This window comes from Nicotiana sylvestris, chromosome 11, assembly GCF_000393655.2.
Source record: "Nicotiana sylvestris chromosome 11, ASM39365v2, whole genome shotgun sequence".
In the NCBI taxonomy this organism is placed as follows: domain Eukaryota; kingdom Viridiplantae; phylum Streptophyta; class Magnoliopsida; order Solanales; family Solanaceae; genus Nicotiana; species Nicotiana sylvestris.
This window is the reverse complement of record NC_091067.1, coordinates 30233044-30246795: the sequence shown is the minus strand read 5'-3', so window position 1 is coordinate 30246795 and position 13752 is coordinate 30233044. Positions and strand designations below refer to the sequence as shown.

The following is a 13752-nucleotide window of genomic DNA, read 5'->3' as shown; positions in this document are numbered from 1 at the left end:
AAGCATCCTCTGATGCTAGACCACTGAACTCAGGAGGCTTATACCTCTTGAACCTCTCAAGTCTCAGCTGCTCCTGCTCGGAAGCCGCTGCCATGCCCTCGGGCTGAACTGGCACTGCATGCGGTGCAGGAATAATCTCAAGGACCTGCTCAACATGCACTCGCTGCTCAGGAGTGTGGGCGGCGGAAGTCTGTGCTCCTCCCCCGGCCTGGGATGTGGCTGCAGCAAGGGGAAGCAACCCTGCCTGAGCCAAAATGGTGTACATGCTCATGAATTGTGCCAGTCTCCTGAAGGGCTGGAGTAGTAGTATCAGTAGGCGTGTCAGGTGCCTGGACTCCGGCTGGATCTACTGGTGGTACCTCGGCGGCAGCTCGCGCAGGTGCTCTGGCTGCACCATGTGCGCGCCCTCGGCCTCTACCCCGGCCCCGGCATCTGGCGGCTACAATAGGGGGCGCGGGTGCCTCATCATCTCGAGTAGCACGTGTCCTCACCATCTGTAAGAGAATAGAAGACAAAAGTTTAGAATTATGATGTCAAAATATCGCACGACAAGGAAATCAAATGAAGTGGAATTTTCCTAACAACTACATAGCCTCTTGTAGATAAGTACAGACGTCTCCATACCGATCAGCGAGACTCTAATAAACCGGCTTGTGATCCGTGACTCCTATGAACCTATAGCTCTGATACCAACTTGTCACGACCCCAGTTCGCCCTATGTGAACTGTCAACGGCACCTAGTCTTTACGACTAGGTAAGCCTAACAAACGCGAAAATAGTTAGAAACTTGCAAAAATATAAATTAAAAGCCAAGAATAACCAACGAGAAACAGTAAATAGAATGTCACTCGGCATATACAGCTCAACATCTCATAATTTCTAAAACACTATCCCAAAACCCGAAAACTCACGGGAACACAAGCCTTTGGAATATCTAACAGTCTAACTCCAGAATATCTAACAAGAAGGAAAAATACAAAAGGGGTAAAATGTTCAACAGCTAGAAAGGAAAGAGACTCCTCGGTCTGCGGATGCGGCAGATGTACCTCGAAGTCTCCGTAGCAGATGTCTCCCTCAATGATGGTAGTCATGGGTAGAAGTACCTAGATCTGCACTTGAAAAACATGCGTAGAAAAGGCGTGAGTACACCACAGCGGTACTCAATAAGTGTCAAGCCTAACCTCGGTCGGGTAGTGACGAGGAAGGTCAGGGCCCTACTGAGGTTAATAAATAATAAAATGACCGGATAAATAAGCAGTAAAACTGAGAATCTATATTAAAGATCTACACAATATAATAAGAGTGCAATAACGGAAACAGAGATAAAGGAAAACTACAAGAAAATACCACTCACAACAAGGATAATAATCGGGGATCTCTTAATATCCCGAGGATCTCTTGGTATCCTCAATATAGGATCTCGCGGTATCCTCAATATGTGACAGGGATCTCTTAGTATCCCGGGGATCTCTCAGTATCCTCAATATACGTGCCAGGTATCTCTTGGTATCCCACACCTCAGTCCAGATCATAAATACGTGAAGGGGATCTCCCGGGATGTCGTCCTATAGTCCCAAATTTAAACACACAGTAGCAACACAAGAATATTCAATAACATGCTAATTTCGTACTAAATAAACAATTAATTCTAGTCTAACATGCTCCACGAAATGCAATTAAGGCAGTTTAAGCAAATAAGCAATTAAGTCATCTAAGCATGCTTCTCTAAACTAACACATGCTAAGTTTACAAGTAGAATAATACAGGAAAGAAAGGAACTCAGTTTACATACTTGAAATAAAATTGTATTTTCAACAATTAGCTCAAGTACGCACTCGTCACTTCACGTGCAAGGCATTTCAAGTATCAAATATCATATCCTAAGGAGAAGGTCCCCCACACAAGATTAGACAAGCCACTTACCTCGAACCGGCTCAATACTCAACCGGATACCACACTCTTGCTACGAGTACTCGACTCCAAATGGCCCAAATCTATTCAATTCAATTTCATAATGTAAATAATACTTCAAGTAACTGATTCTACAATTAAATTCTAAGCTAATAAGCGAAATTATGTAAAATGACCAAAATGCCCCTTAGACCCACGTCTCGGAATCGGGTGAAATTTATATTTTCAGAAGCCTCGTACTCTCACGAGTCTATACATAACAAGAACACTGAAATCAGAGTCCAAATGGCCCTTCAATTCCTCAATTAAAGGTCTCATAAACTCAAGCCCTAATTTCCCATTTTCCCAAAATTTTCACCATTAGTTAGGTCTTTAATCACATAAAAACGAGTTATGAAGTCAAGGACGTTACCTCCATGTGATTTCCCTTTGTTTTCCTCAACAATACCTCTCAAAAGCTTCAAACCCGGATGAAAATGGTGGAAGAATAGCCAATTTTTGCAAAGGCAACTATTTATATGTTCTGCCCAGCGATTTCCGCATTTGCGACAAAGGAACCGCATCTGCGGTCCCGCTTCTGCGGACACAACATCGCATCTGCGGCTATCATTAAAAAGGCCAGAGACCGTATCTGCGATCACTCTTTCGCAGATACGCAACCGCTTCTGCGGTATACATTCCGCATCTGTGGAAACTGAAGAAGAAGCCAAAAATCCGCTTCTGCGGCTCCGCACCTGCGGAACCCAAACCGCAGGTGCAGTTATGACAGGTACCAGCTGCATGAGCAATCTCTCAACTTCAAAAATTCTTCCGTCATCCATCCGAAATCATCCTGAGGCCCCCCGGACCTCAACCAAAAGCACCAACATCACCTAATACCTCATTCAAACTTGTTCCAATCCTTAAAACACCTAAAACAACATCGAAACCTCGAATTAATTAAGAATTTAAGCCTAAGAACTCCAAATTTCCCAAAATACGCTTTCGATCAGAAACATAACAAAACCACGTCTGAATGACCTGAAATTTTGCGCACACATCCCAAATGATATAACGGAACTTCCGAAATTCCATTCTGACCCTCGAATCAAAATCTCACTATTGGACCCGAAACTTCAAAAATTCAAACTTCGGCATTTCAAGCCTAAATTAGCTACGGACCTCCAAAATACATTTTGATCACGCTCTTAACCCCGAAATCACCTAACGGAGCTAACGGAACCATCGGATTTCCATTTTGAGGCCATCTTCACACTGCTCCGACTACGGTCAACTTTCCAACACTTAAGCTCTCATTTAGGGACTAAGTGTCCCAAAATTCTCCGAAACTCAAAACCGAACGTCCCGACAAATCAAATTGGCAGAAATAAACTTGGGGAAAGTAGTTAATAGGGGATCGGGACGTTAATTCTAAAAATGATCGGCCGGGTCATTACAGAATAGTCTCCTAAAAAGATGGTCCTTTTGCAACAAGGGCATTAGGTGGACGATAAACCAACACTTTGATTTAAACATTTGGGACACAAATTGGATTCCAAACATTACTAACCTTAGGAGCAATATTACTGGCCCATTAACAATGAAAAAGAGCAATTTGAGAATAAAGGTTATATGTGATAAAGGAATATGGGATCTGGGAAAAATCTCTTTTAAACTCCCAGAAAATATTATAAATAACATTAATGCGCTAACCCCAAACAAGCCTGTTAGATCTCCCAATAATCTCCCATGGAATATAAATTCTAGTGGCGTGTTTTCTATAAGTTCTTGCTATAAGTTAATTGACGATCAAGAATCTCATAATAATAACTTCAATTGGATATGGGACTTAAAATGTCCTAATAAAATTAAGTTTATGTGAAAATGCTATCATAACAGACTTCCAAGCAGGGCTTACCTTAGTAAAATTGGTGTTAATATTGATCCTAACTGCTGAGTATGCAAGAACACAAATAAGACAATAGCCCACATCTTCTGGGAATGTAACATTACAAAATCGTATTGGGATTAATGGAATAGAATATAACTCCTCAAACTATTGCAATACACTGGGTTGATAGGCTCAAAATTGCTAATATCAACATAAAAAACAAGTACGTAACATGGGAAGAACTATTCCCATTCACCCTGTGAACTATATGGAACAATAGAAACCATAATAACCAAAACTATACTAATAACCGTATTCATATAAAAAGGATTATTGACCAAGCTATAAAATACAAACTCTTAACTTCTAATCCTACTACTAATAACTTAAAGAAAAATATTAGCATCAACTGGCAAGCTCCTTCAAAGGGTTGGTACAAAATCAATATTGATGGTGCTTTTAAAAGCGACAACCTACAGGGAGGAATAAGCGGAGCCATCCGAAACAGCAAGGGCCAGTGGGAAATGGCATACATGTAGAATTACAAGCACTGAAGCAGGCACATCAAATCATTGTCAGGGAAAAAATAATCACAGTGGAAATGGAAACAGATGCTATGGAGATTATAAGATCTCTGCATGATGATTATCCAACTTACAATGATTTAATCTATGATTACAGGTGTTTAATGGAGAAGGCAATGCAAATAGAGGAGATCGTGGTGAAACATAACTTTCGTGAAGGAAATAGTGTGGCACATCTCTTGGCAAAGGAAGCTCGTATGCACCCTAGTTATAATAAATTGTTATTTTAGTTTCGCCTTTTGAATCAATGATAGATGCCTATCACAAAGACCAGGAAGGTTTTGTTTGTGTAGGGAAAGTTACGAATATTTTGTGTTGTAAGTTGGCTACCTTAGTTAATGATAATGCCCTAAGAGGCATAACTATAGCCCATCGAGGCAATTATAACGACGGTAGTTCGCTACTGTCCGTACTCTAGTTATTATAAATAAATAAATATTTTTTTATGTTCAAAAAAATCTTTTATTTTTTATTTTCAACATAAATTATTACAGTAAAACTTTTAAATATATGATATGTGAGTATGTGTATGTGATCACAAAAAATAAAAGATAAAAAGCACGAGCAAATATTGAAAAAATAATTGGCATAGTATTTTGATCCTTTTTAAGTAAAAACTGATTAATCCGTACGACATACACCCCTGCTTATCAACGCTTAGAAGGCAATTCAGAACAAACTCATAAGCAAGTATCAATTACACTTCGACATAATATTATCATAGTATAATCTAATAAATTGTGACAAGAACTTGATTACTTTGTTTTCTGCTTGGTGTTTAGTATTAGTATTGAGCCGCTTAATTCAAATTTACATGATATTTTTTTAATTGATCGAATTCAAATTTATGTGAGATCATTAAAAGAAAAACGCTCTCCATTAAGTTTTTTTTTTATTCTCAAATGTCCATGAATTTAATATGACGAGATATAATAATGATAAATGTGGTAATAAAAATTACCAAACCAAACATGAAACTCATCAATACTTAGAAGTGATTAAAGAAAAGAAACAAACAGAAACGGTAGGCATATCAAGTTACTGAAGATTATTAAGTAGTAGTACTATATATGAACAATAAATCATGTATTGTTATTCCTATTATTCATTATGATTGAGTAATTAGAAGCACTTAAGCAATAAGTACTTCCTTAATCCAAATTCTCAAAGAGCAAGAAGGTAGAATTGTGCATTCAAAAAGACTAGTAAGATACTTAACCGTCCGTTTGATGAATCTCTGCTACTCTCAAGATCTTTCTTTTCCTCCATTATAAGGTAAACCCATTTGGTTTCTCCATCTTTTTAAGGATACCCATTTGATTAATTATGTAAAGTTTGAATCTTTTACTGTTGTAAGTAAGTTTTTGTTGGTTTATTTGAGAATTCTTGGTAAAGTTTTGAGTCTTTTGTGCCTAGTTGGGGTTGGGAACTGATTGATCATGAGTTGAAATTTGGATTTTTTGCTGTGTAAATGTGTGTGTTTAGTGGTTTCTTTGAGAATTCTTGGTTAATTATTTTATGGGTATTTGTAAAGTTTTCACCTTTTGTTATTACACTAAGTGATACATGAATCATTGTTGTAAGTTTTTTTTTGTGTTTCTTGAATACATTGAGCTTTGCTGGTTGTGCATAGAGTGACTTGAATTGGGGTTTATTTGGGGGAAGATTTAATGAAAGATTGGATCCTGATTGAGAGTTTGATTTATTAGATTGATGATTTCTATTTGATGAAAGCCAATACCCCATTTCAACTTTTTCCCCAATTAATCAATTGAAACTGTATATCAGAGGAAAAGAATTAGAAAAACACAAGTCCATTGTCGAACAGTCGTTATCCATTGGCATGTTACATTGTCTGATAACTTTCAGTACAGTTCTCTGGTGTCTCAAAACCCAATCTGATCCAAGAGTAAACTAGTTTTACTTTAATAGTAAGTATGTACTATTTGTTTTCAAGAAGGTTGCTTCTTTTCGTGGATATCTCAATTAGCATAATTCACTTTTCTTCATTAGCTGGGTCTTGATACTTGTCAATGTTTAGATCGTAGAGGTTACTCTTGTGTATATATTGGTATTTGCTCAGATGTCTTGCTTATTCTTTATCATGCTTCATTGACAGCTTCAGTCGAGGAAAGTAAACAATTTTAACATAGATGAAATTTCTTGCCTGTAACAGAAAAGATTCTCATGGAGATGAACATCCACATTTTAGGCTCTTCAGATTTGTGTACTTAGTCTCCTAATTGATAGGTATACTGCACTCATGCTTCTCAGTTAACTAAGAGTTACTATGCCTGTACGCAGTTTTTCTTTCTTTCTTTCTTTCTTTCTTTCTTTTTTCTCTTTTTCTTTTCTGTGAATAATGAAACTAAACTTACAATTTTCATACTGCCTTGTCGCGTTGTCTTAGAGTTCATTGATCACTGATTCCTCTTGTCCATGCAGGACTTTTCATGTCAAGCAACAAACTATTATGGCTGGGAAAACAAATAAAGATATGCACAAAACGGTTGCAAACTTGTCACAAGTAAAAGATGCATTGAGAAGATTAGACAAAAAGAGATCAAAGCTGAAATCAAAATCTCACGGGAGGGCTGCTCGTGCATCTTCATCAAAGAGAACAGTTGCTGGTGAAGGTAAGAGAAAGGAAATTCCGCAAAAAGCTAAATCGTCAAAGAAGCAGTCTAAATTGAGCTGTCGAGGAGAAGAGCTTCAAGCTTGCAACTCAAAAGTCAACTTAAAACATGAAAACGTGGATACCGGGTCTGAGAAGTTAAAGAGAAGGAGAAGGAAAAAGAGAAAACATAATGCAGATCCCGATGATGTTTCACGTTTACAAAGGAGGACGAGATACCTCTTGATTAAGATGAAGCTAGAGCAGAACCTTATTGATGCTTATTCTGCAGAAGGCTGGAAAGGTCAGAGGTGCGTGCCTTATCCCTCTTATCTACATAGACGGATTTACTTGCCTAGAGACTCTATACCGAGTATCTGAACTGTTTTGGTCCTCAAATGGTAAGAAACAAATTGCAAAAGTAAAAATGTTTGTGTCCGCTTGGTCGAAGGTGTGATAAATATGCATGTTTGATGGATTTGTTTCCTCGTTAACCATTAACTAAAAAGTTTCAACTTTTTTGCTTTAAGCTTTTAGTTGAATGCTCTAATCCAATAAGCCTTTTTAGGTAATTTTTGAAACTTGTCTTGTGCTCTAAAAGAATGAGAAATTGAGGAACTTGAAATATTTGGCGCTAAAGATATTCAACATTCCTTTGCTGTTAAATCTTAATGGTGCTGGGCAGTTGCTTCAACCGGTTGACTAACTGATATACTGAAGGGTATAAAGTTATTATGCAAATATCACTATCTGCTCTTTAAGTTAGAGTGTGGTATTGGGAGGACTGCTTCTAGTAAGAGGTTTAGCAGAAGGAAAATTTCAGCCCATTGTTAATGAGGGACTCCATGTTGTTCATAATAGCTCATGTAGTTTGCTCTGCTTCAAACGGAATATCCTGGTTCAACTTCTGTATGGTTTTTAACATTGCAAGTTGAAAAGATGTACCATTTTGATATTAAATTGGAAAAGAAATTGGATCGACCTTCTATTTTAGATATTAATGTATAGTTAGTTCAAATAGCGGGAAAGATTATCCTGTTTGAGTTTTGAGTTGCAAGATATTAGAAGACAAATGTACTAAGTGTTTCAACAACAGAAACCTGACTAGTTGGTATCTCCTTTATAAATTCTTTGCTTCCATTATGTTCTTATTCACTAAGTTTGGATAGGTTTCAAGAGATTGTAGGTCTTGAGGCAATTTTCCTCAAGTAGTTTTAGATCTATCTCGTACCTTTTCAGCATTTTCAATCATTATAGTGTCACATCTCTTAGCTTGTGCATTTTAGAGGTCTGCGTATGACATGGCCAAACCATCTCATGCCACTTTCTCTGAAGTTAGCCTTTATGTGTGATACTAGCACCTTTGACAGACGTAATTATTTCTAATCTTCTCTACTGCTTCAGTCATTTACCCAAACCACACGTAGCTCCTCTCTCTCGCACTCCATTTATGGTATATGTGTGTGTGTATAAAGATAGATAGAGAGATCTATTTGGATTTCCATCCAAGGTTGGTCTTGTTCTGGCCAAATGGGTCTTGAACATTGTATAAGCACATAGCTGTGATGTTTCTTTATTTTTGATCATTCATTGCTAATGATGATATTGATGCTGAAAAAGAGTAAGTTCAATCGAAAAAGGAAAATAGTGAGTAAGATCCGTTATGTGGTTTGAGAAATAAAAGACGATATGCATCAAATTTGAGATTGGAATAATGAGGGAAATATTAGATTGATTACTTCTAATATACGATGCTACACACAAGTTGGACCGGACACCACCATTATAAATAAAAAAATAGTAAAGATCTAAAACATTAATATGGATCTGAGCATCAGCGATGCCTTCGTATATGACAAGAGAAAACACGATATAATTTTTTTCCAGTCCAGAAGATGTATTTATGTCTTAAACTAGGGTAACAATTTCCATGCCCATCATTTTCTGACCTGCAATCCGAATATTGTTTGACTCCACAAGTGACTACCCCAAAATTAAACCTCTGACAGTAGAATCAGCAGAATGAAAGGATCAATTACACTCAGTGTCCACTTTAGACATATTCAATTTGTAAATGCTAGTATAACTTTTTGCTTTCAAGTGAGCAGCTCATGTGATAAGTGACAGCTTTCGGTTTTTCATTCAGCCGAGAAAAAATTAGGCCAGAAAGAGAATTACAAAGAGCGAAGAAACAAATATTAAAATGCAAGCTTGGAATAAGGGAGATAGTTCACCGTCTGGATTTGCTTAGCTCTCCCGGGCAGATCGAGGATTCTGCTATTGCTCCTGATGGATCTGTCCATCATGAACATGTAAGCATCCTTTCACAATACGTTTTTGTCTTCGACTGTTAATTAACTCTTGCGTGTCACCCAGTACTATGAGTGGCTGATTCTCTTTTCTATTTGTTATTACACTTCATTTCATGTTTTTGCTTGTGCATACTTATGTTTGCACAACTTCCCTTTTTCCCTACCCTCTTACAAACTTATAGCAGCATCAAAGCTGAAATAGGGGGAAAATGCATAAATAGACAGATAATCAAACTTGGTACAGAATTTAGATTTTTCCTGCTTTATTTTCAGATTATCTGTGCCAAATGCAAATTGCAAGAGGCATTCCCTGACAATGATATCATACTTTGTGATGGTACATGCAACTGCGCGTTCCATCAGAAGTGTCTTGATCCTCCACTATCAACAGAAAATAGTAAGTTCGCTTGAATATGTGTTTTTATTGCTCCTTTTTCTTCCACTGCTTATGCAGAGCAGCGTGTTACGTCTAAATTTGTAACTTCTGTTAACTTGCAGTACCGCCAGATGATGAAGGCTGGTTTTGCAAATTTTGCAAATGTAAGATGGAAATAATAGACGCAACAAATGCTCATATCGGCACCCACTTTGCTATGGATAGTAATTGGGAGGTTGGCTAATACATTGTTGTACTCTTCATAAAATCATCTTTCACCCCTCCAAGAAATATCTATTGATCAGTATTTAATGATTATGTATCTATTCGATTAATATAGGATATCTTTAAGGAAGAAGCTCTTCTGCCCGAAGGTGGGGAATCCCTGTTATGCCCAGAACAAGACTGGCCATCTGATGACTCTGAAGATGATGACTATGATCCCGAAAAAATTGCTTATAGTCATAGTAGTACTGACAGCTTTGAGAGTGGTTCTTCCAGTGAAGCAAGCAGTGCAAGCATGTTGGGATCACTTGAGGATGAATTGTTAGCCTTAACAGGAAAGCCAGAAGACGGAAGCAGTGGAAAAGATTATCTTTCTGAACAGATTGCTGGGTTAGATTATGAGGAGATGACTGACTTTGAAGTTCTATCTGGGCCCCGACAGAGAAAAGCTGTTGATTATATCAAATTAAATGATGTGAGTACATTAGTGTCCATAAGTTGCTATTTAACTTTCTACTGCATGCTGTTAGCGAGAAACCATTGATGCTCTTATGTGGCACAGGAAATGTTTGGAAAGCATGCTCCTGCAATCGAGCAAAATAGTGAAGACGAAGATTGGGGTCCAGGTAAAAGAAAGCGTAGAAGAAAGGAGTCTGAATCAGATGCTGCAAGCACCCTTATAACCCTTTTAGAAAGTGAGAAAAATTGTCCTGAAAAAAGAGCGGATGATGAGGAAAAAGAGTCTTTTGATAAACCAGCGAAGAGAGCAATATTCAGGATTCCTCCTGATGCGGTCGAGGTAGATATGCGTCTTTGCATTATTTGCTGTTACATCAAAGAGTATCATCTTTTACACTATTCTAACCGTTCAATACTTCTGATCTTTACCAGGAACTTCGCCGTGCATTTGCTGAGAATGAACTTCCATCTAAAGAAATGAGGGAGAACCTCTCCAAGCAGCTAGGACTTGAATCGGAGAAGGTAATGATAATATTAGTTTGTTGATAAACACCTGGAAGTTTAATTCCTGTAGTACTGTAGTCTTCCATTATTATTAAAGCTAACGTTTGAAGCCAAAACTGTTAGAAATTGGCAACTTAATTGGTCAATAATCCACGTAGTTTAATGTGTTACTCTAGCAACTGATATTGTTACATGTTCGGGGTATAAATTGAATGTTCGAAAGCCTAAACCTTAAGGCCTGATGAGATGTCTGTTGAGGGATAGGTTGGTGGAAGCTACTTTAAACTATTAGCTTTATATTTTGTTGCCGTTTGCTTATTTGTCTTTTTCATGCTATTTCTAGGTTAACAAATGGTTCAAGAATGCACGGTATATGGCTCTTAAAGCTCGAAAGGTAAGGATTGAGCTAAAGTTACAGGTGTCCGTCAATTTTAGTCCTTAAGTTACCCAGAGCCTCTTCCGATTCTCCTTGATGATCCGTACTTCAATTTTAGTCCTTAAGTTTCTCAGAGCCTTCTCCATCTTTTTTCTTGCCATTTCTGCTTTTGTCATGACTATGATGATCATTACATTACCTTTGGCATTATCATTTTATCAGTTACTTTTCTGTTCTTTTACGGGCTACTTTATGAACTCTAAACTTCAGGGGCTGACGTACATTTGGCCCAGAGCTGAATATTTCTGTTCTGAAGTCCTTTTACATTCATGGGTATCAGCAGGTTGAGAGTGCAGAACCGTGCCAAGTTACTAGTCCTACAACATCAGAAGGATGTGTATATGAGACTGTAAAGGATAAACCTGCAGATCAGATTTCGTCAAGGGATGAAGAAGAAAATGCAGCCCATGCATGTAACCTTGAGAGATCACCTAATGAAGAAACTGCCAACTTGATGATCAGTACTTCCAAGAAAAAGCATGGCAAAAAAGCCGTAAAACCATCAATTGACAAATTAGAGGTACGTTTTATCGGAGAACCCATGTGTAGTTCTATTTGGTCTTCTTCTACATTAATAAATATATGCTATAGCATATTGGATGACTGATTTCTATTCTGAAGTATAAGAAAATATTCTTTGCCTGCGCTTCATTTCTTAGCTCGGGATCATATTCTCTCTAGAGAAAGTTATCATGTGGGTTTAACTATCAGAAAAAGAAAATTATTTAAAAGAATAATTAAAAGGAAATTAACAAAGGCAAAAGAGTATTAGGAAAGAAAATAGCTTATCATCTGGGTGAGAAGATACTTTTTGCCGGTTAGAGGATCGTGACCATGACTGAAGTGACATGTACTACAGGTTTTCAAAAAATAATGAATGCAAATTTAGCTGCAGAAATAGGCAACCAATCTATGAACGCAATCGTGGAAACCCTCCCGTTTTTATCTCAATGCATGCTATTTCAAGCACAATTTGCTTGCTATTTCCTATTTCAAAATTCAAACTTTTTCAGTTTTCGTAGAAGTTTATACAAGTAGCATTTCCCGTATTCCTTTCTTAGTTATTGTTCAATGTGTACTCTAGTTGAAAAAACAGATTTATTTCCCATTTTAGTCATTTTTCACTTGAGAAGTCTATTTGAAAGGCCGAGGTACGTTATATTTGTGTTCTAAGAATTTTCTGTTCCAAGCAGACAACTGTAGAATTTGGCGATGATGTGAGCTTGAAACTACTGAGAGAGAGAGCAAAAAAGGAAAGGAGAAAACTCAATTCCAAGGAAAGGGAAAGAATCCAAGAAGCTGAAGCTGAGATGCAGAAGCTTTGCGGAATCAAGGACAAAATAGCGAGACTACAGGACATTTTACTAAGGCTTCCAAATCGCAGATATAGAAGAGCAGATGCTTCACGTGTAGATGAATCTTCGGTTATCTTTGTACCTGTTGCAGAATTACAGGAGAAAAGGTGATTTTTCACATCCTTTTCTTTTGACAAATCAACAAATGACAAACAAGGAGGTTATTCCAGGCAAATATAGAAGCATAATTCTTCTTTTTAGCATATACATGTACAGTTTTCAATTTTTCGTAGGACTTATGATTAAATAGTGTACAAGATGGTAACTTTTTTTAGTAGATCAATTCCAGTTACATGAATAGGTAACCGGGGCATTTGTTTTTCGGTGCTTAACCTTCAAAATGTGGCATGAGGATCTTGAGAGAAGTTTCACATAATGTTTCCTGCAATATTAAATTTTGAATGCGATGTGTTGTCTCGGATGCAAGTGCGCAATGGTGCATGCTTGTTTGTTTTGCAATATATTTTGTTCTCTACTTTGGAGTTCTGGCTTATTGACTTTTACAAATCTGCCTTACTTATTGAGTTGCATTAGAACTTTGTTATATGATATTTCTCTGAAAGGAAATGTATAAAAGGCATTTTCCATTTGATAAATGATGATGCGCAGACTCATTTGCACGCTCATCGTCTATTTCATTAGGCTACCCACCTGTCTTAGATAAATGAGAAGAAATCATCTAACGTTTGGTACCCACACTAAGAATTGAACCCTGATTTTTCATAACTATCATCCAACTACCTCTCACTATTCGCATGTATAGGTAACTCCTATCCACTTTGGTTTATAACCTGATTGGCTTTTTACATTGCTTGTATTTGGACCGTGATTTTTCATAACTTTCAATTCATTTCATTGACTGGTAGGTCACCTTATTAATGCTTAGACCGCTAGGCCACACCCTAAAGCAAAACGCGTAGTAGCCTAACAATTGAGGCATATTACGTTCTACTCGCTTCATCTTGTTTTCTGGTTACACCAACACCAATACCTTATGACAGCACGCAGTTACTGTTTTGTTACTTGTTGCTCTATTTGGGAACACATTGCTTCTCCGGTCATTGGGAACCAGCTCTTGATTTGTGATTCTCATTCTTAATGTAGAT

General features: G+C 37.4%; 1 protein-coding gene across 3 annotated transcripts; it reads left to right on the top strand.

Annotated features, from left to right (window-relative positions):
- The first annotated feature begins 5328 nt into the window (after window positions 1-5328).
- On the top strand, window positions 5329-13053 carry LOC104242431 (pathogenesis-related homeodomain protein). 3 transcript variants are annotated; one of them, XM_009797482.2, is made up of 12 exons: window positions 5329-5640; window positions 6542-6615; window positions 6811-7290; window positions 9126-9291; window positions 9565-9688; window positions 9790-9902; window positions 10008-10367; window positions 10455-10691; window positions 10784-10873; window positions 11199-11249; window positions 11575-11811; window positions 12485-13053. In XM_009797482.2, the coding sequence occupies exons 3-12, from the start codon at window positions 6839-6841 to the stop codon at window positions 12755-12757; spliced, it is 2103 nt and encodes a 700-aa protein (XP_009795784.1). In that variant the 5' UTR covers window positions 5329-5640; window positions 6542-6615; window positions 6811-6838; the 3' UTR covers window positions 12758-13053. The 3 variants fall into 3 exon arrangements, with proteins under 3 accessions (XP_009795784.1, XP_009795782.1, XP_009795783.1); XM_009797480.2 differs by having other exon boundaries at window positions 11572-11811; XM_009797481.2 differs by lacking the exon at window positions 6542-6615 and having other exon boundaries at window positions 11572-11811.
- Window positions 13054-13752: the final 699 nt, after the last annotated feature.

Bases quoted from the DNA above. Each gene is read 5' to 3' on its own strand.
- LOC104242431 (XM_009797481.2), top strand. From the start codon at position 6,839: ATGGCTGGGAAAACAAATAAAGATATGCACAAAACGGTTGCAAACTTG. The intron at 11,250-11,571 runs GTAAGGATTGAG...CATGGGTATCAG, and splicing joins TGGCTCTTAAAGCTCGAAAG to CAGGTTGAGAGTGCAGAACC. The intron at 11,812-12,484 runs GTACGTTTTATC...TGTTCCAAGCAG, and splicing joins CATCAATTGACAAATTAGAG to ACAACTGTAGAATTTGGCGA.